The 17,974-nt window shown below is 55.9% G+C and overlaps 2 protein-coding genes across 2 annotated transcripts in view; one reads left to right on the forward strand and one right to left on the reverse strand.

Annotated features, from left to right (window-relative positions):
- The window catches only part of CDH23 (cadherin related 23), a 212,794-nt gene that overhangs the window by 33,084 nt on the left and 161,736 nt on the right, over window positions 1–17,974 (reverse strand). The window contains exons 28-37 of the mRNA XM_049810212.1: window positions 9,708–9,768; window positions 9,203–9,351; window positions 8,141–8,276; window positions 7,549–7,937; window positions 7,371–7,472; window positions 6,412–6,414; window positions 5,163–5,312; window positions 4,231–4,359; window positions 3,981–4,109; window positions 2,472–2,699 (exon numbers count right to left, since the gene is read on the reverse strand). Coding sequence (XP_049666169.1) covers window positions 2,472–2,699; window positions 3,981–4,109; window positions 4,231–4,359; window positions 5,163–5,312; window positions 6,412–6,414; window positions 7,371–7,472; window positions 7,549–7,937; window positions 8,141–8,276; window positions 9,203–9,351; window positions 9,708–9,768 — 1,476 coding nt within the window. The remainder of the gene's footprint in view (window positions 1–2,471; window positions 2,700–3,980; window positions 4,110–4,230; window positions 4,360–5,162; window positions 5,313–6,411; window positions 6,415–7,370; window positions 7,473–7,548; window positions 7,938–8,140; window positions 8,277–9,202; window positions 9,352–9,707; window positions 9,769–17,974) is intronic.
- On the forward strand, window positions 3,784–16,634 carry C9H10orf105 (chromosome 9 C10orf105 homolog). Its single transcript, XM_049810215.1, has 2 exons — window positions 3,784–3,836; window positions 16,132–16,634. The coding sequence occupies exon 2, from the start codon at window positions 16,137–16,139 to the stop codon at window positions 16,551–16,553; it is 417 nt and encodes a 138-aa protein (XP_049666172.1). The 5' UTR covers window positions 3,784–3,836; window positions 16,132–16,136; the 3' UTR covers window positions 16,554–16,634.

Consider the following 17,974-nt stretch of genomic DNA (forward strand, 5'->3'; position numbering starts at 1 on the left):
CGGACCTTGCCGGGTTCCACCAGCTCTTGCGAGTGCCCGGCGTGGGAACACGCATCGAGCTGGCTCCCCGCTGCCGGCTGTTTTCCGCTGCATCAGCACTCGGGGCTTCGTTCGTGAGGAGCTGCCGCGGTGCTTCACCTGAACTCTTGTTTTGGAGTAGGTGGATGGGAAGAGAAACTGCAGAGGCTGAAGCTGTCCTGGCTGGGAGCAGCTGCGAGATAGGCATCTTGGCAGCGAGGAGCGGCTTTGCCGATCCATCCTGCCTTGCTGCAGCTGCTGGTGCCCGGGTCTGCCGGTGCCAGGAGGAGCCTTGCTCCGGTGCACGTGGGTGCTGCAGCTTCCTTGGGCAGACATTCTTCCTTCTGCTGCGGGAAGCGTCCCAAAGACTCCGGAGCAGGGCCAGCCCTTGGGGAGGTGCAGCTGTAGGCTTGCACCAGGGTCAGACAGACCCCGGGGGACTCCTGCAATTCCCACGCAAGGACACCTAGAGCTTCCAGTTGCAGCTCGCCAGCTTGTGAAGGTTTTCTTTCCTGCAATGCTTTCTGGGGCAAATGTTTTCCTTTTGGCATCATTTTGACTTTACCATTTTGCCCCTGCGTTTTCAGCTCCCAAGAGTACGGCCGGTATTCCATGCACCCTTGCTGTCCTGGGTATCACGGATCACTGTGGGACTTCGAGTCCTCTCCCAGCAATGCCTCCTCTGCCTCTCCCATACTCAGAAAACCAAATCTTGAAGCACACGAGGGGATGTACGAGTTACAAACAAAAAATCCCTTTTGTGTATCATTGCATCAGCCTAGACTTACTTGTGAAACCAAAGTTTCTGGTGGGTGACAAACTCCCAACAGACATCACCCAGGCATGAGGCCAGCAGTCGGCAAGCGACACGCAGGGCAGCCTTTTGCAAGACCTAAGCATCCTCGAGCTCCGAAAAGGGCCAAACCTCTTCTCTCCGCTCAGTTATCAGGTCACTGGATGCTTTGTTTCGCTTCAGCGTGGCGGGATTTTGATCGTCGCTGCTGGCATAACTTGCGCCGGTGACGTGGTGGTCACGCAGCAGAAACCCCGAGGACAAGCGAGGCTGCTGGGACACCGCTTTGGCAGCGTGAAGCGATAAGCTGTGTCACTTGTCCTCGCCGGCACTGGGAAGGCAAGAGGGCATTGCCATGGCAATGGGATTTGCCGGCTCGGCACATGGCATTCCTCGCCAGGGCAGCATCAGCGATGCTCCCAGGGCGCCCGGGCAACGGGGACAAGGAGGAGCTGGTGCTATCGAGTGCTGCAGTTACACAAAGCTGCCTTCTCTCATTCTGGAGGAAGAGTCTTACCTAGATTTAAGCCGCCAGCAGTTGCAGGGTTTAAGAAAAAGATGGTGTTGCAGAAGCAAGCATGTGAACTACCTAGCAGGGAGGAGTTGAGGTGCAAAGCCTGAAGCGAGAGTTGCAAGCCGCAGTTTGCGCCGCTGGTTGCAACCTGTTTCCTCAAAATGTAGAGCAGGGCTTTGCAGCGAGAGCTCTGCTGGGAGATCAGAGAGATGGCAAGAGATAGCAGGTGGAGGTGGGGGAGAGGAAGGATGGCACTGTGTCGCCAAGGGTGTCACGCCTCCCCCTGTCACAATTTGGGCTTGCTTTGTGGACACAGGCACTCGCTCAGCCCTGCAGAGCCGTGGGGTTAGGAAGGACTCGGGGCTGGAAAATGCCCCAAACGTTATTTTCTCCTTTGACGCTCCCACACCAGAGTCCTCCTTAAAGGCACGAATAACGAGAGTTGAAATTCGTGGAGTGGGGAAGGTGCGAGGGAGAGAAGACAGGCACTCTGGCACACTGGTAGCTAAAAAGCAAGGTGGCCACCTTCCCAGACCAAAGGATGATGGACGGGGTCTCATATCAGCCCCCAAACTCATGCCCAGACCCCAGTTATTGCAGGCAGGGTACTCCAAACGGCAGCAACGCGACCAAAGAACTGCCCAAATCTCGCAAGGTGGGGACGGCAACGGCTATAGCGGTAATTACCGGAGCTCTTCTCATTTGCAAGCACCAGAGCAGACACACATCGGTCCACGGTGAACCATGGTTCAGCTGCTGCTCCAGCCACCCCCTGCCTTGAGATGGGTGAGCAACAGCCCAGGACCTTTCAGACTCGGAGTATGAGCAGGACAACTCCTGCAGCCGCCAGCACACTTGCCCGTTGGGATGCTCTTGACATTTTTGGCATTTACAGACGGGAGACGGCACCTCCCCAAACGACTGCAAGAGAGGGTCCCGCAGGTCCAGGCGCCGAAGGAGGCTCTGGCTCAAACCTGTACTCAGCAGGATTGGACCCCGAGTCATAACCCAAATGGCCTGGTCACTGAAACATCGTGCCCTGTGCCTGTTCCCCGCCTTCATGCTCGACGTCTCAATGCTAAGCTCGTTCCCGCAGTGCTGCCCGGCTCCATTCCCCCCCTCAAAAAGCACATTTTGGTGGCTCACCGACAAGGAGGGGTTGCCCTCGTCCTCGACGGTGACCACCAGGCTGTAGAAGCTCTGCCGCTCGCGGTCCGGCGGGGAGGGACGCGTGGCGATCTCGCCGGTGACGCGATCCATGCGGAAGGTCAGGTCCTCGTTCCCGCGGGTGATGTAGTAGGAGAGGACGCTGTTGAGGCCGGCGTCCCGGTCGGTGGCACGTACCTGGACCACCGCCGTGCCACCCCCGACGTTCTGCAGGGGGAGACGGCGGGGTGAGCAGCAGAGATACACGACATAAATTGCATGCGCCTCATAATATATAAAATATATAATTAGTAACATAATTCTAATATAGAGAGGGGTTTTTCCAGGCATTGCGGTGCTTGAGGCTCCAAACTCGCTGCCCTGACACCCAGCAGCTGAGCAGAAGGCTGCACTCCCTCATCAGCTCCTGGATGCTCTTTTTGCAGTGCTTATTGCGAATGATGTTTTAGTAATAAATGCATCTTTGTGCAAAAATATTAACCAAGGCTACTCGCCCTGCAACGGATAGCTCAGCTGATAATCAGCCACAGGCTGAGCGATGGGAGGCTCTGCCCTTTCCTTGAGTGCTCAGATCTCTTTTGGTTTGAAACTCTGAAGTTAAATGTATTTTCTACATTAGCTTTTGAAAAGAAACGGAATAAAACTAACAGGCGACATTTGCTGTTAAGTCACCAAAGCCAGCTGCCGCTGCACGCTGGAATTGCACCTCTTTTTCCATATGTTACAACATCTCCCATTTGTTGCAATGAAGGATTTTGATTTCCTGCCGCAGAAAGCTGCGCATTAGGTCCTATCTAGGCTGGCAGAGCCTGGGAGAGTGTAAAAACCAGTGTGTGCGCAAAGGTGAAGGCTGTGTAATGGACTCAGAGCTCGGCTAATTATTTTTGGATAGTCCCATTACGGGGGAAATCAAAACAGAAATTCTGTTCTTCAACCAGCTCTGAACATGTATTAAATAGATAAGAAAATCCTAACAGGGCAATAACTTTAATGCAAAGCTATTAATCATGAGCACCACTTCCTCACAGCTAAGTGTCACTGGCTATTACTCGTATTTCATTTTTCATCATCAAATTGAGAACCCCCCCGGTCCAGGAATTAAACTGTCAGGAAATAAGTTGACTTTTCTCACGCCTGATTGTGTTTTATTGCTTAATTATCTAGCTCTTGCCGAGCTGCTTCCTGAAAGCAATTCCTATTCTGCACCCTGCCGCCTCTTGTGTCATTTCGGTGGCATTTCCATGGGCGTGTAGCCACTTCTCCTTCCTCCTGGTCCCTGCAGCCTCACGGGCTTAAGTTGCCCGCAGAGCTCTCTCCTAGCCCAAAACGAGGAGGCCATCACAGGTGAGGGCTTGCAAGGGGCCAGCAACCCTTGAATGACCCAAGGTGAGGTTTGCAAGGGGCCGCCAACGGAGTTGTCCCCACCTGCCTTGTGGCAAGACCTCACCTTGGGAGGATGGAAGAGGAGGAGCGGGGCCGCGCGCTTACCTCGCTCACGCTCACGTTGTAGCCGAAGGGGCTGTCGATGATGGGGGGGTTGTCATTGACGTCGAGGACGTTCACTCGCAGAGTGTGCTCCTTCCTCCGGGGAGGCACGCCGCCATCCGAGGCTTGGATCTGCAGTTGGGGGTGGATTTTCAAACAAAGGCTCTTTTTAAGCTCACAGCCCCAGGAAAATAGCCTCGATGCTCAAACCAGAAGAAGCCCGAGGAGGTAAGCGGGGCGGTTTGGTGCTTACCCGTAAGGTGTAGTGATCCAGCAGCTCCCGGTCCAGCGGCCGTGCCACGAACACCTCGCCATAGGTGCTGTTGGTGGTACGGATCTCAAAAGCCCGGCCAATGTTGCCCGATGTCAGCGAGAAAGTCACCTGGAAATGTCACCGGGAAATAAAAAAAAAGGGCAGGCAATAGGATGCTGTGAGGAGGAAGGAGAGAGAGGAGACCCTACAATTATAAACCCAGCATTGTCTCAGGAAGGCTCTGAGCGTTTTAAAAGGTCCACAGATGTTGAGCTCCACAGCTGTCCTGGCTAATTGCAGCCACCCCAACCGTGGGTCAACCCCGGTCTCACCCACAGCCCTCCTACGGTGCTAGCAACGTTTTGGTATTAAGGGTGGCATGGAGCATGTGGCAGGTCCCTTTCAGACACCAAAGAAGACAGTGTCTCCCTAAAGGACCCCAAAATCCCAGACCTGACTCTGAGGGTGTCAGAGCAGAGTCCCCCTAATTTCCAGCCCTGCCTGTGACATCTCAGACAGAAACTGCAGCGAGAGCAGACGGGACCTCATTAACGCCTCTCTGCGTGGTAAAGAAAAGAGCAAGCGGCAGAGAGTTTCCTGCTCAGCCTGCCAAGGGCTTCGCTGCCGTTCCCCGTGGTGGGAGAGGCCACAGCTGGTTTTCAGATTGCCGGGCTCCTTTTGACACGTGTCCCGCAGAGCTCTTTGCCCCAGACAGCCCAAGGACGAGCGTTTTCCTCTCTTGCAGGGGAAGCGCTGGTACCCGCTGCACAAACATCCCCAGCACCGTCGGCGTCAACGACCAGCCTTTGCTTTCGCAGGGATGCAGAGCAGGGGAAGGGGTTGGGAAGATGCTGATGGAGGCATTTCTGCGTCAGTGAAACGCTACCACAGCCTTACGGGCAGCCCCGAACCTGCTGCGCCGACTTCCCTACCTGCCCGTTTTTGCCAGCGTCGGGGTCGCGGGCCAGGACCACAGCCACCCGCTTGCCGACGGCGCTGTCCTCTGCCACGCTCACGGACGAGTCGGAGGTGATGTCAAACTGGGGGCTGTTGTCGTTCTCGTCCAGGACCGTGATGGTCACCTGTGGGCATGGCACGGGACTCAGGCAGGAGCCGGCTCCCTGCCCACCCGGCATCAACAGCCGCGCTGAAATCCCCCGCAAACTCTTGACCCGCTGCACCCTTCCGAGGTGCCAAAAGCGTGAGCGTTGTCCATGCCATGTGGGAATGGGTGCAGGTAATTGAGCCCAGGAACTGAAGCTACATCCCTGTCTGCAGAGGATGATGAAGAGGGGTGCTTAGAGGCTGGAGAGAGAGTGCCAGGGTGCTACAGCTCTCAGCTGGTGGATTTTTCTATGGAGCACCCTATGGGTTTTTATCCTCTAAATAGCTGGGGATGGAGCAACTCACGCTGCTGCAGGCTGACCCTTTCCTGCTAAGCTTTTCACGAGCAGCCATTTCATCTCTGCTCACAGCACCAGAGGTTGGGCAGGGTTTGCCTTAAAGTTAAACGGGCACAAAGAAGAGAGCGCTGTGTGTATTTAACTAAACCAGGGCAAGGTGGGCATAGAGAAGACATGAGCTCCCTCCTGGGAAAAGGCACACGGGTGAGTGGGAGACCGGGCAGGAGATGCTCAGAGGGGCACTCCACCGCAGGTGACCGGGGACCGGGCTACTTCGGCCACAATTAGCCAGAGGAAATGCTGTCATTGCGTTTGTAATCAAAGAGCTGCAATGTGACACAGAAATGAGAGAGGAAGAGACTTTCTGTTCCCGGGGCTCTATTTATGGGTGCCCTGAACCCCCAGGTGCGGCCAGGCTGAATGCGACAACATCCCGGAGGAAGCCGGGGAGCGAGCTGTGTGCCTCGGGATGATTCGGTTATTGTTGCTGCTGAATTAAAAACAGGGAGCCAGGAGCGGGGAGAGCCCATTCAGCTGCTGCGATGGATCCGGCAGCTGCTGTCCCAAGTGCCAGATCAGGGCGTTGGGATTTCTGCTCGCCAGCAGCAGGGTGGCTCACGGGCGTCGCACCATGTCCCGGGGGGGGGTGTCACAGAGGCTGGTGGTGCTGGTGGGATGGGGCTGGAGACCTCTGCCCTGGTCCCTCCCTGTAGCTCAATGCAGAGTTTGGGATGAATCCTGGCCCCCAAGGTGATGCCAGCATGATGGACACGCTTACCTTCTGTTGGAGGAAAGCAGAGGGGAAACAGAGAAAACAAAGAACCAAGTGTTAGTGGGGGATGAGGAGGTGTGGGCAGATGCAATGGGCAGTGGGCTAGCCCTGCGTCCCAGCGGAGCAGTGTCAGGGGCTGCGGGTACCCCCCTGTGGTGATTTGGAGGCTCGTCTGTTGGTGTATCCCTTCGGTTTTTGTAGATAAGCTTGGCGGATTTGCCCCTCGCTCTGGGAGAGGCTCAGAAAAGAGCACGGCAGCGTGCGGAGCGCACAGCCACCAGCACCCGTGGGTGGGGACAGGCAGCGCTTGCAGCCTCGCTGCCTTTGCCATCCAGCATCCTTTTTAGAGGCAACAGATGCGCCAAGACACGAGAGCGCTCGAAACGCAGGGTGCTGCCCATCCCTGCAGGCCAGCCTCCGGTTTCACCCCCTGCGCCCCCTCGGGTCCCTGCTGCTCCAGCTGGGCCAAACCAGCAGAATTTGAGTTGTGCCAGCTGAGCTGCCCCTGTCCACAGCATGGGGACCAGGCTCACCCTGCACCCGCCGTGCCTTCTGCCCCAGCGGAGAAATGCAAATCACCCTCCTGCTCGGCTGCCTTTGAAACTGCCAAATATAACCCTCTTAAACATAAACCACTGTGAAGTATTTCAAGGCCCCCAAATTTATCTCCCTCAAAACTGTTTTAGCTTGGTAAGCGACCTGCAAACTCTACAGTTTGGGGTGGTTTGTTTTTTTTTTAATTTCGTTCTCAGAAATCCCACCCTATGACACGCAGAAGCTAAAAGGCACCGGTCCGTGCTTATGCAAATGCAGGGTTTCCCCCAAATCAGGGTTTCCAGACCCCGGTGGCCAGAGCAGAGAGGACAATTAGGACACGCCATCCCATGCCAGAGGAAGAGGGAGGTGACCTGAGGTCAGCTCTGCCAGCACAGAGGTTGGTGGGGAAGTGGGTAGAAGCTACTCACCACTGTAGAGTCAATCTTTGGTCCTCCATCATCGGCCACCACCGTCAAGGTGTAGAAATCCCCTTTCTCTCGATCCACCTGGCCTTTGACCGTGATCACACCCTGCCAAGGACGAACAACAGCCTCGTTGTTGTTGGTGGCCAAGCAAACCAGGAGAGACCACGCTGTGGCTACTTACAGTGATCCCGTTGATCTTGAAGAGGGAGAGCGCCTGTGCGTTGGTGTTGGGGTCAAACTTGTAGGTGATCTGGTTGAGGTTGTCGATGGAGCGGGCCTGGACCCGGAGCACCTCAGAGCCCAGGGGGATGTTCTCCATGATCACGGCCTCGTAGCTGCTGTTGGAGAACTGCACGGCCTCGTCCAGCTCATTCAGCAGGCTGACGTACACGCTGCAGAAGCCCTGGTTGTTGGGGGGTGCCTGGTCCGTGGCAGAGACGTTCATCAGGTAGCTGGTTTTGGTCTCGTAGTCCAGGTACTCGATCGTCGTGATGAGGCCTGTGCTCTCATCGATCTCAAACTTCCCTTCGGCGCCCGACAGGATTTTGTAGTTCACCAGACCGCCGTTCCCTGGGGCAGGAGCAGGAACCACGGCGCCGGTTGGACGGAGCATCCCGAAGAGGCAGGCACCACCGATGCCGACACCGACCCCGACCTCGGAGCAGAGCCCATCCCGCGTGGGGATTTCAACCCAGCCGAGCCAGGGTCCGTGCAATGGCTGATTTTGCCACTTCCCCCCAGAAGCTGGGTGTTTCTCACCCTCACCTTCCTACCTGTGTCTCGGTCGGTGGCCCGGACCACCGCCACCGAAGTCCCTATCCCTGCCGTCTCCCGCAGCCCCAGGCGGTTGTACTGCCGTTGGGTGAACACGGGCACCTCATCGTTGACGTCTTCCACATAGACGATCACCTGCAAAACCCACCCGAGAAACCACAGGTGAGCCGGACAGGCTTGTGAACCCTTGCCAGCTGCTTACACTTGTGAGGGGAAATATATCCTTCACGGCACTCATCTGCTGCACAGGAGAAACGTTATCTCTACTACAAACACCACGTGATGGAGAGCGAACATGCAGAGTTTAACATCGTAGATTTAGACAAGCCCCGTGGTCAGAGTGACTCAGTCCTTCCCTGGCCAGAGGGAGGTACAGTCTGTGTATTAATTTCTCTGTGCTTTGGGATCCCCTGCTCAAAACTTTGCAGTTACAGACCCCGCAACATAGCAACACTGATGACTCGGTGGGAAATTTTGCTCAAAGTTCAGCGGGTTGAGCTGCCGTTTCCCCAGGGAGCATCCTTTCTCCTCCTGGTTTTCTGCTTGCTGCTGGTGCTGCGGGCATGTCACGCTCAGCCAGAGCCCACCCCACCAGTGGGTCTAAAAATAGATGCGAGCAGAGGGCTGGGTTCGTGGGAACTGTGGGAAACTGGTGTGTCACTGCTCAAGATTATTGCCACTGGGTCCTGGCTTATTTACATAGATGCCTGGCCAGGAGACATAGTTTCTAACAGGCTCCCGGAGGCTGAACCACATCTCACCGGCCGAGCGGGACTCCCTCTGACAGTGACTGCCGCACCACTTAGCAGCCTCCTCGCACCGAAATGTCACAGGAAAAAAAGAAAAAAATCAACAAAAAACCCCCCAACAACCTCTTCTCCACCCACGGGCGGCCCCGGGAGACTTTTCATCAGCATTTCCATGCCAGATCTCTCAAACTTCCTGCACGCCTGCAAGGGCTGGAAATGACTGCTCCCTGACGAAGCATCCCGAATATTTTGCCTGAACTCCTCCACCTCCCAGGCATGCTGCTCAGCCCTTGGAAGCCCCGAGGTCCTTACCCGCACGGAGCTCCTCATGGGTCCCTGCTCCGTGTTGTAGGCCTCCACCTCCAGGACGTGAGAGGAGTTTTGCTCCCTGTCGAGGTGCCGCACGCCTCGCATCACCAGCCCGGTGCTGGGATTGATGCGGAAGTTGTTGTGCTCGTTTCCTGGCAGGAGGGAAAAGCGGGATGGATGCTGCCCACTGCCTCTGCATCCGTCCTAGTGACACGCCGAGCCCTCCCCGGGGACCTATCTTGGAGGAAGAATATTGAGCAAAACCCAAGCCCCATCGCCTCCAGCTACATCAGGGTTTGGCCTTGGTCAAGCCAGAAGCTACGGCATCTCGGCATCCCTCCATGACAAATCATCCACCAGCAATTAACCCTAATGCTGTGCTCAGGGGTGGGGGAAACGCTTCTGTGGGCTGCAAAGTGCAAAAGGATGGAAAGCGCAACCGCCCGAGGCTGTGCGTGTGGCTGGCCAGAGCCTGGTGCAAAACGCATAAAGGGGCACCTGGACTTACCCTTGACAATCCTGTACCACACTCTCCCGTTAACACCTTCGTCTGCATCTGTGGCTTTCACCTTCATGAGAAAAGAAAAGCAGTGAAGTTGAAGGGCAGAGATTTCCAGACGGTGACAAATCCTCCCACTCTCCTGAGGCTGGACATCCCGCTCCTCCACCTGAGCCAGGGAGCTTACAGACCGCAAAGCAAAATAAGTTACCCTCCCCTCGTCACTGGACAGCAGGGACAGGGGGTTTCGGGGGCCCTCGGCTGCCAGGTTAGCTGTTGGATGGGCTTAGGATGAGAGCTGAGCCTGAGGACCATGCCATGAAACCCACGGGTCAGTGTGCTGGTGGAGGTGCCTCCATCGCTCCTGCCCTGCACGTCGATGTTTGCCCCGCTGGAGATGCCGCCGGGGATGGAGCCTCCCTGCCCGCAGAGCTGGCTTGAGCTGGGCAGGGAGAGCTGCTCCCGTGCCCGGTGGGCACGCAGCCACGGCATCAGGGCAAGTCACCCAAGCAGCCGCATATGTAAAAATTACCAAAAGAAACGCGAACGCGACCAGCCCAGAGCACGCTGGTGGTCTCGACGCTGGTCTGAAGCCTCGCAAGACCCCGAGCGGTGGGTGGGAGCTGTGATGCACTTAGCTGTGATGCACTGCACAGTCCATGCACGTATCAAATAAGCCGTCCACACCGGGAAACCCAAGTCACGGGTCCCCTCTGGTGTCGCTGAACAATACTGCAGTACTTTCCCCACAAACCCCAGCCAGCAGCCCACCGGCCCCGGCAGCTGGGAAGCGGGACCTGGCGAGCGACAGCAGAGCCAGGGATTCCTCCCCAGCTGGTCCTGAGCCACCGCATCTCCCCTCTGCAGAAATCACTTCCCACAAAGCGTCCAAACCACGACCGCAGCGGTGGCTGCTTGCGAATTACCAGGGTGAGAACGTGGAGAATGCCTTAGCCTTTATTCTCCGCCTCCTTCCCCCTGGCATGGCATCTTCTGCCGCATCTTCTCCCTACAAATATTCCCCAGCAGTTTCCTTTTTCCAGGCAGGTGGGGGTTTGCGCCCAGCTGTGCACTGAAAAGAGGAGGGGTCGCTGCAAAGGATGCACGTGCAGCGGGAACAGCGAGGCCATTTATAGGGGCTCGGCTTTAAAGCCCTGGGCTGGCTTTCACCCACAGCCCCACAAAACGCTTGAAGGAGTCAGGGAAGCTCTTCTGAAATAGTTTTGAGCTGCCTTGAACTGCTCTTGTTCCCTTCCACCAAATCAGCCTGCATCACCAGAAACCTTAAAAAATGCTGACCCCTGCACTTGCGAACTATCTGTGCCACGCACGCTGTTTGCCTCCGTCCCAGACCAGTTCACATCTCGCTTACGGCCAGACACAACCCTGTGCCTTGCTCCGTGTTTCACCACGGACCCAGCGCCTTCCTTTCACAGCAGAAAGCTCTCCCTCCCACACCGGCTCTTCCACCCTCGCAGCTCCCCGAGGCCATTTCTGGGCAGGAGCTGGGCTGTCTCCTCTCCATGATGGATGGGCACCGCACCAGCAGGCGAGCGATGCCCAGGCAGACGGGCTGCCTTGGCATGGCACCGGCTCCATCCTGGGAAGAGCTATGGCATCAGCCGAAACACGGTGCTGGGGCAGCAGCTGTGGGAAGGAAGCCTAAGGGACGGGAGACAAATCTTTGCAGCTTTTTGTGCCGTCCCCTGCCCTGCTGTGCCCGGGAAAATGCATTTCAAGGTGAGCAAACAGAAAGGTTTTCAAAGTGATGAGCAAACTGCACCTTGCAAACACCCCCTTAGCCATCTTTTTCCCAGCTCGCCCCAAGCATTTGCTGCAGGCAGCTCTGGCACATAAACCAGGTGAAATGGGTCAGCCCAGGTATTTGGGTTTTATTTAAAAAAAAAAAAAAAAAAAAAAAAAAGTAGTTTGCATTAAACCAACAGCTGCTCCTGCCAGCCTGCAGCCTGGAAAAAGCTCCGCTGCCACTGCTTTGACTAACTGAGGTCCCAGAGGAGACGCGGTACTTTTTGACAGACCGTCCCAAACCTGGCAAAACAATTTAACTTGAGTGCAAGCGATGGGAGAAAAGCTCTTTCTGTTGCAGGTGCAAGGCTGGGTGCCTCCAGCCTGCTTTATCCCCTTGCTACAGAAAGAGCGGACTGCAGGCAGAGCCAGCTTTTTTGCAGGCCACCTTTCAAACACCCCCAGCTACAGCAAAGGGGTCAGAAAAGGAGGAAGGGAATAAAAGGATGGGGAAAAAAAGCAAGCGGCTTGGCGCAGAGTTGCTGGGCAAAGGGGGAGCAGGCGTACGGAGGGTAACCCGCTGCCCCCTCCCTGGTGCGGGGGGCTCAGCCCACGACTGTACCATTCAGTTTTCCCACAGGGGCAAAGCCTGGGAAAACACAGTCCTGGGGGCTCGACCCCTCGTCCCAACGGGGAACAGCTCCGGGACACGGCCACGGTGGCAAATCCCGGGAAGGGGCTCGGGGGCCCCTTTGGTTTTGCATGCTCGGGCTGTCCTCAGCCCGGCTTGCCCCCTTTCTCCCACCCTCCCTTGCCCTCCAAAAGGGACGAGGGGGCTGGCAGCCCGCAGAGTGCGGTGGGAGAGGCGGCGAGGCAGGCGTGCGGGAGGCAAAACCCGAGCTCGGCTGGTCGGTGAGAGGTAGGGAGCCCAAATCCCCATGGCAAACTCACAAAAGGCCATTCGGGCTAATCCCGAGGGGCGAGCGAGGCAGGCCAGGGACGTGCTGCTGGGGAAAGGGCTGCGAACGGGGTGGGGAAGGGACATGTGAAATTTGGGGTGGGTTTGAAGTCAGGCATCCCTCCTGCCTTCCCCCGTTGCGTTGCTTTGTCTGTCCCGGTGATGGGAGAGGGGGAAAGTCTTGCAGACGCAGCGCTGCCGCTTAACAGCGACAGCGATGGGGTACGGTATCGCTTACAGCCCTTTGCTTTCGCTACCCAACTATCCGGGTTGTTAAGCTGCGTGTTTGATCCCCTCCCGCATTACCTCCTCCTGCAAGCAAGGAGAAAGATTTAGTGCATTGGGAAAAGCTGGGGAGCTCCAGAAAAGCGTCGCTAAGCGAGACGGGGAGGGGAAAGAGAGCTGCTTTTCATCTGAGCTGTATTACAGGCACAGTAGTGCCTGAAAACAGCCTTTTCTTTGCAGGAGTTTGAGAAAAGCGAGGGAGAGCATATGGAAAAACTCCTGCCAAATTAAGCAGCTGGGCCAGGCCAGGCAGGCAGCGCCCGGCGCTGGGCAGAATAACACTCTCTGCTGCTTGCGCACAAGAATCATTTCTCCTTCCTCTCCACCTTCCCTGGGAGCATTTTGCTTTTTGCAGTTTCTCTTCTTTCTCTCCGATCCTCATCTGCCTCGTGCCCCGTGCTGGGTTCTGAGCACTCGTGGGGATGTCTCCTGTTAGAGCTGATCAGGCAAGGATGACCTTTTTGGCGGGGGGGGGGGTTTGCCAGGCTGGGCAAGCCTCTTATTAATCCACCTGGGTTAATAATGTGGGGCTTGGGGTGATGCTGGGAAGGGGCGATGCTACAAACAGGGATGCAGGCAGCAGCTTGGCCAGTGGCTACAAAATGCTGCGGGTGACCAGTCCGTTACCGTGCTTTGGGAAAGGCATCGAGCTCCCACCCCGTGGGATGGAAGACCTCGTCCCCACGCGTTCTGCGGCCAGGGCACGGGGAGTGCCGCTCTTATCACACCCTGACCTTTCTGCTGATAGGACTCCAATCTTGGTGACTTTTTGCTGAAATTCTGCTGAAACCACTGTAACTCTGTGTTAGGCAGGAGGTGAGGAGGAAATCCCCTGTGAGTATGTTAATACGTTGAAACTTATTGGCCCTAAAGAAAAGTCATTGCTTACGTGTACCCTACAAAGATTTCCCAGGTTTTTAGCTGCTCCGTTTCTGGAAGGGCTTAAGAGATCAGGTGAGGGGCAGCCTGGACCTTCCCTGAATCTGCAGCTCTGCCAGCCGAGCTGGATGTGAGGAGAGGATGGATGAGAAGCGAGGGGAGAAGAGTGCACGGCTGGAAAAGCCTGGGAAAACATCAGTGTGATCCCTCCCAGCGTGGTTCTAAGGCACACTGTCAGCTGGATTTAAAAAGAAAAACCCTACAGCCACCACCAACGGAGCAAAACAACTACCTAAAGAAATTGCCCATACCTCCCGGCTCGCTCTTAATGAACAATAAAAGGTCACCAAGCCAAACCACGTGCGGTCAGTAAATGCCAGAATTAAGGTAGCCGTGGTAACCTTGATTCAGGCTGCCTGTGGTGTGAGCGGTAAGCAGCAGCCCTGCCTGCTGGTTTTCATGCCCGGGCAGCGCACAGGAGCAGCCTGCCCACGGAACAGGGAGGTCTTTGGGATGGCTGAGGCTGTCAGGGGCTGCTCTGCTTCCAAAGCTGGAGGGGAAAGGGCTGAACCAGGCAAGGAGAGGTTGCCAGATGAAGAAATGCTTTTGGGGTGAAGGGAAGTGGAAACAGCACTCTAGAGGAGCAGAAGAGAGCCTTGGCCCCTGAGCCTGCTTGCAATACACGTGGGGATTCACCCGAGCTAAGGCGTTCTCAGATGCCAACCCATTTATTTTTGCATTTCCCATTTTCTAAGCGCAGAGCTGGCTCTGGCCCATAGAAGCAGCCACATCTCCCCAGAGCCTCCCAGCTCTGACCAGGCCGATACAGTCCTTGCCCCGAGGCTGCCAGCATCGCAGCTTTGAAGGCTCAAGCCCAGGCGATGCAAAGTATTCCAGAAATAAATCACATCTCCAAAGTGGCTCAAACCTGGCACCCAACTCTAGTGGAAACCTCTGACCTTAGTCCCTCCGTATCTCAGCTCATTGCCTGCAAGGGGAGGAGCACAGATCCTGCAGGAGCGATCCGGGATGAGGCAGGGTCCTGGCAAACCAAAGCTGGGAGCTCACCCACCTAAGTGTGAACCCGCACACAGAGGGTACGGCTAGGGCACAGACAACCCGAATTCAAGGACTCCTTAACCTCTGAGCGCTCGGCCTTGCAGCTCTCATAGTGTTTGCTTAAGGTTCTTTCCTCTTGTGTAATTTGGATGGTGAGCGATGCTTATCTGTTCTGATGCAGCATCTTGCTTTCCACCAGGCTCATCTCCGCCGGGGCGTTTCAGAGTTTCCAATGAGTGATTAAAGACATTTCGCTGATGTCTCCTCTCCCCTTTTTTGAATGCTTTACCGGTGAATGTCTGGCTGCTGCCTACGCAAACCTGCGTGGCTTCGAGATGGTGGCTGCAAGGGCAGACCCGGAGACCCTGCCTGTCCCCTCCTAAACTCTTAATTTTAAACTGGGTCAATCCAAATCTGTACTTGCCAGGAGACTGCCCGGCCACGGACCAGCCTAACATCCCTCCATCACTCTTCTAACTCCCGCATCTCTGTAGGAAAGTCAGCGTAATAAAACTTTACCTCCAGCATACAGGCTAGAGCATGAAGGGCCAAGCCAAGCTGTCGCATTGCAGAGGGTTGGCACGGCAATATTTTCCCAGCCCTCATCTCTGAGCTGGGAAGGTGCTGGCTGCCGGCACAGCCAGTCCAGGGATGGGAATGGGTGCATGGGAACAAAACGATGGGTGCAAACTGCGCTGGGGATGTGAGTTGGGGGGGATCTGGCCCAGCGGGGAAAGGAGAGGACAGTCGCCATCAAGCGTTCGGTCAGAGATCTTACTGGGGAGGCTTTGGGAAGCTGGTTTGCGTCACTGTTTGCAGAACTGGCTGAGAAACCTGCGACGTGTCTGAACCTGAAAGCAGGTCAGCAAAACACCTAACACAAGAGGATTTTCAGCACGAGCAGACCGAGGGCGTTACACTTCACCCCTGCAAAAAAGAAAAGGCAATGCTAGTGCAATACTGCAGCTCGATGGGGACTTATCTGGGCAGAGGTTCAACCAACTATCCCCTTTCTTTAGGGGAGAGGGAACAATCAAAAAACCCCAAAAGACGGTCAATTCGACAAACCCAGATTTCTGGGGAATAGAGAAGAACCAAACCCTGGCAGCTTGGGGGAAGGATTTTGGACCTTCTCTAGTACACAATTATTTATCGCTTCCAGAAAAGCTTCATGCAACATGCATGCATGTTCTCTACAGGTGTCATCACCGAGGCCATGGTACCACGTATATGTAGTAGCACCTGTGCTAGATTTCTTTGCCAGATGGTTTTGCACTTCAGGGGAGTACTTTGCAGGTATAAATCCCACCTTTGCGCTTTGCCTGCTGGCAAAGCAGACAGGCTCCTAACCCCCTGGGTCACAGAAAACACGGCCAGGAGGATTTTGGACATCCAGGCGAGCCAAAAATCCATCAGGTTGGACAGAGGGTGGCTGTCTGGGTGGTGTCCAGCTTCTAGGTGGTAATCACCCCATGTCGCTTATTTGTGTCCTGTTGTGCACTGCAGGGAAGATGAGCACAGAGGACGCTGGCAACAGGACCTCTCCCACCCCACCTCTCCTTGGGCTTCTGGTTTCAACCACCGAGCTGGTCCCACCCAGTCCCGCATCCCCCAAGATGGCAGAGCCGTTGCCCGTCATCGTCGCGCTCGTCTGCATCTTCCTCCTCCTGGCGACCTTTGTCATCTTTGTCACCCTCTGCAAGCCAGCGGCGCTGGACCAGTCCCGCTTTGGGCCCCACGAGTGCATGCCCCATCACCCGGCGGATGCCAGCGAGCCCCAGCTGAGGCTCTGGAAGCGGCTGGGCTCCCTGCGCCGTTCCATCAACACCTTCAGGAGGAGTCGGCCAGTGTCCCAGAGCCAGCTCGCCTGCCCCAGAAGCTCCCCCGCCAGCCAGGACTGGGACATCATGGAGTCCACCAAAATGTGATCCTGCTCTGCAGGAACTAAATCACCCCGCATTGCTATTCTTTCCCAAGCTTTTGGTTCCGGCTCAGTTCCCTCCTCAAGCAGCCCCTGGTATCCTGGGCATCCCGGCAGAGCCCCTTGGAGCAGCTCATTTCCAGGCAATGGCTCTGCAAGACAACAGGAGATTTTGCTATTTCGTGTTCCAGAATGCTTTCCAGGTTACTGTTTCCTGGCAGGAAAGGTGGAGGCATCCAAACTACACCCACACGCAGCTATCACCGGGCAGTCAAAAAAAATATTGCCGCTTAATTTCTTTTGGAAAACATTGTGCAAGTTGCGAGGCACCTGTACAAACAGCCTGGGCTAGAGCAGAGCAACCTGGCTGCCTAACAAATATCGCCTTGAAGAGAGGCATCCCGGGGCAAACGTGCTCCACAAAAAGCAATCCTCAGCTGAGATTGCCCCCGAGACCTGCTCCTGAGCAGGTGGAGGAAGGCTCGTGCTCCCCGTGCGCTGCCCGGTCCCCGTCTCCCCTCTCCCCATGCAACGAGCCACGGGTTGCTGCAGTTGATGCTTGGAAGGATGCGCGCTACGGCTGCCTGCTGGAAACCTGCTTCAATAAATGAGCAGCGGGAGCAGGTAAACATGCCTGTAAATGCATTAAAGAGGCCTTTTGAAGCTCGCAGCAGCTGCCAGCTTGGAAAGCCACCGCGCAAGGCTGAGCTGCTCGTTTCTGCTGGGAAAGGGTACAACGGCCAGCAGGTAATCTGACGTGCTTGAAGAAATCGGTAGGAAAAAGAACCGGTTTAGTTCTTCCAGGTCTGCAGCTCGTGCTAAGTTGAGCCGTCAGGTTCACCCCTTCGGGTGAAGTCTCCATGCCCGGTGAGGTCCCATGGCAAGCACCAAACCCTGGCTCTCTGGGTTTCGCATGGTTTCTGACCCTCGCGGGGTGCAGCTCAGCGTCAGGACCTCCCTTGGGCTGCCTGGGACGTTCCCGCTCTCCTCCGGCCCTGGGCTGCCTGGCTTTCGGAGAAGGGGATGGGAAACCTTCAAAAACTCTCTTGTTGCCATAGGGATGTGGGGATGTATTTGAAGGGGGAGAGCTTCCGTACAAATGGTTCACTGTTAAAGGTGTAAATTAAACTAGCCCAGGTGATTGCCCATTTCCATTGCCCTCTGATGTTGTTCTGTGGAAAACAAACGTCCCTCAAATAGTGCCTCTCCTTTGCCACAGACTTCCAAGGTCATCCCTCTCTGTTGGGAAACATGCTCTAAAAAAAGGGACTTTGATGTCAGACTCGGATTTCCTCCCTTCACAGTCTTTCGATTTGTAAAACCGGCTCAGTTTTCGGAGTCCCACAGCAGAGTGTCCCTCCGCCTGCACTGCTCCCCTGCCCACCTCCCCCGCCGGGTGCAGGGATTGCAGGCAGATGCCTGACCCCC

Source organism: Accipiter gentilis, chromosome 9 (assembly GCF_929443795.1).
Source record: "Accipiter gentilis chromosome 9, bAccGen1.1, whole genome shotgun sequence".
Classification (NCBI taxonomy): Eukaryota; Metazoa; Chordata; class Aves; order Accipitriformes; family Accipitridae; genus Astur; species Astur gentilis.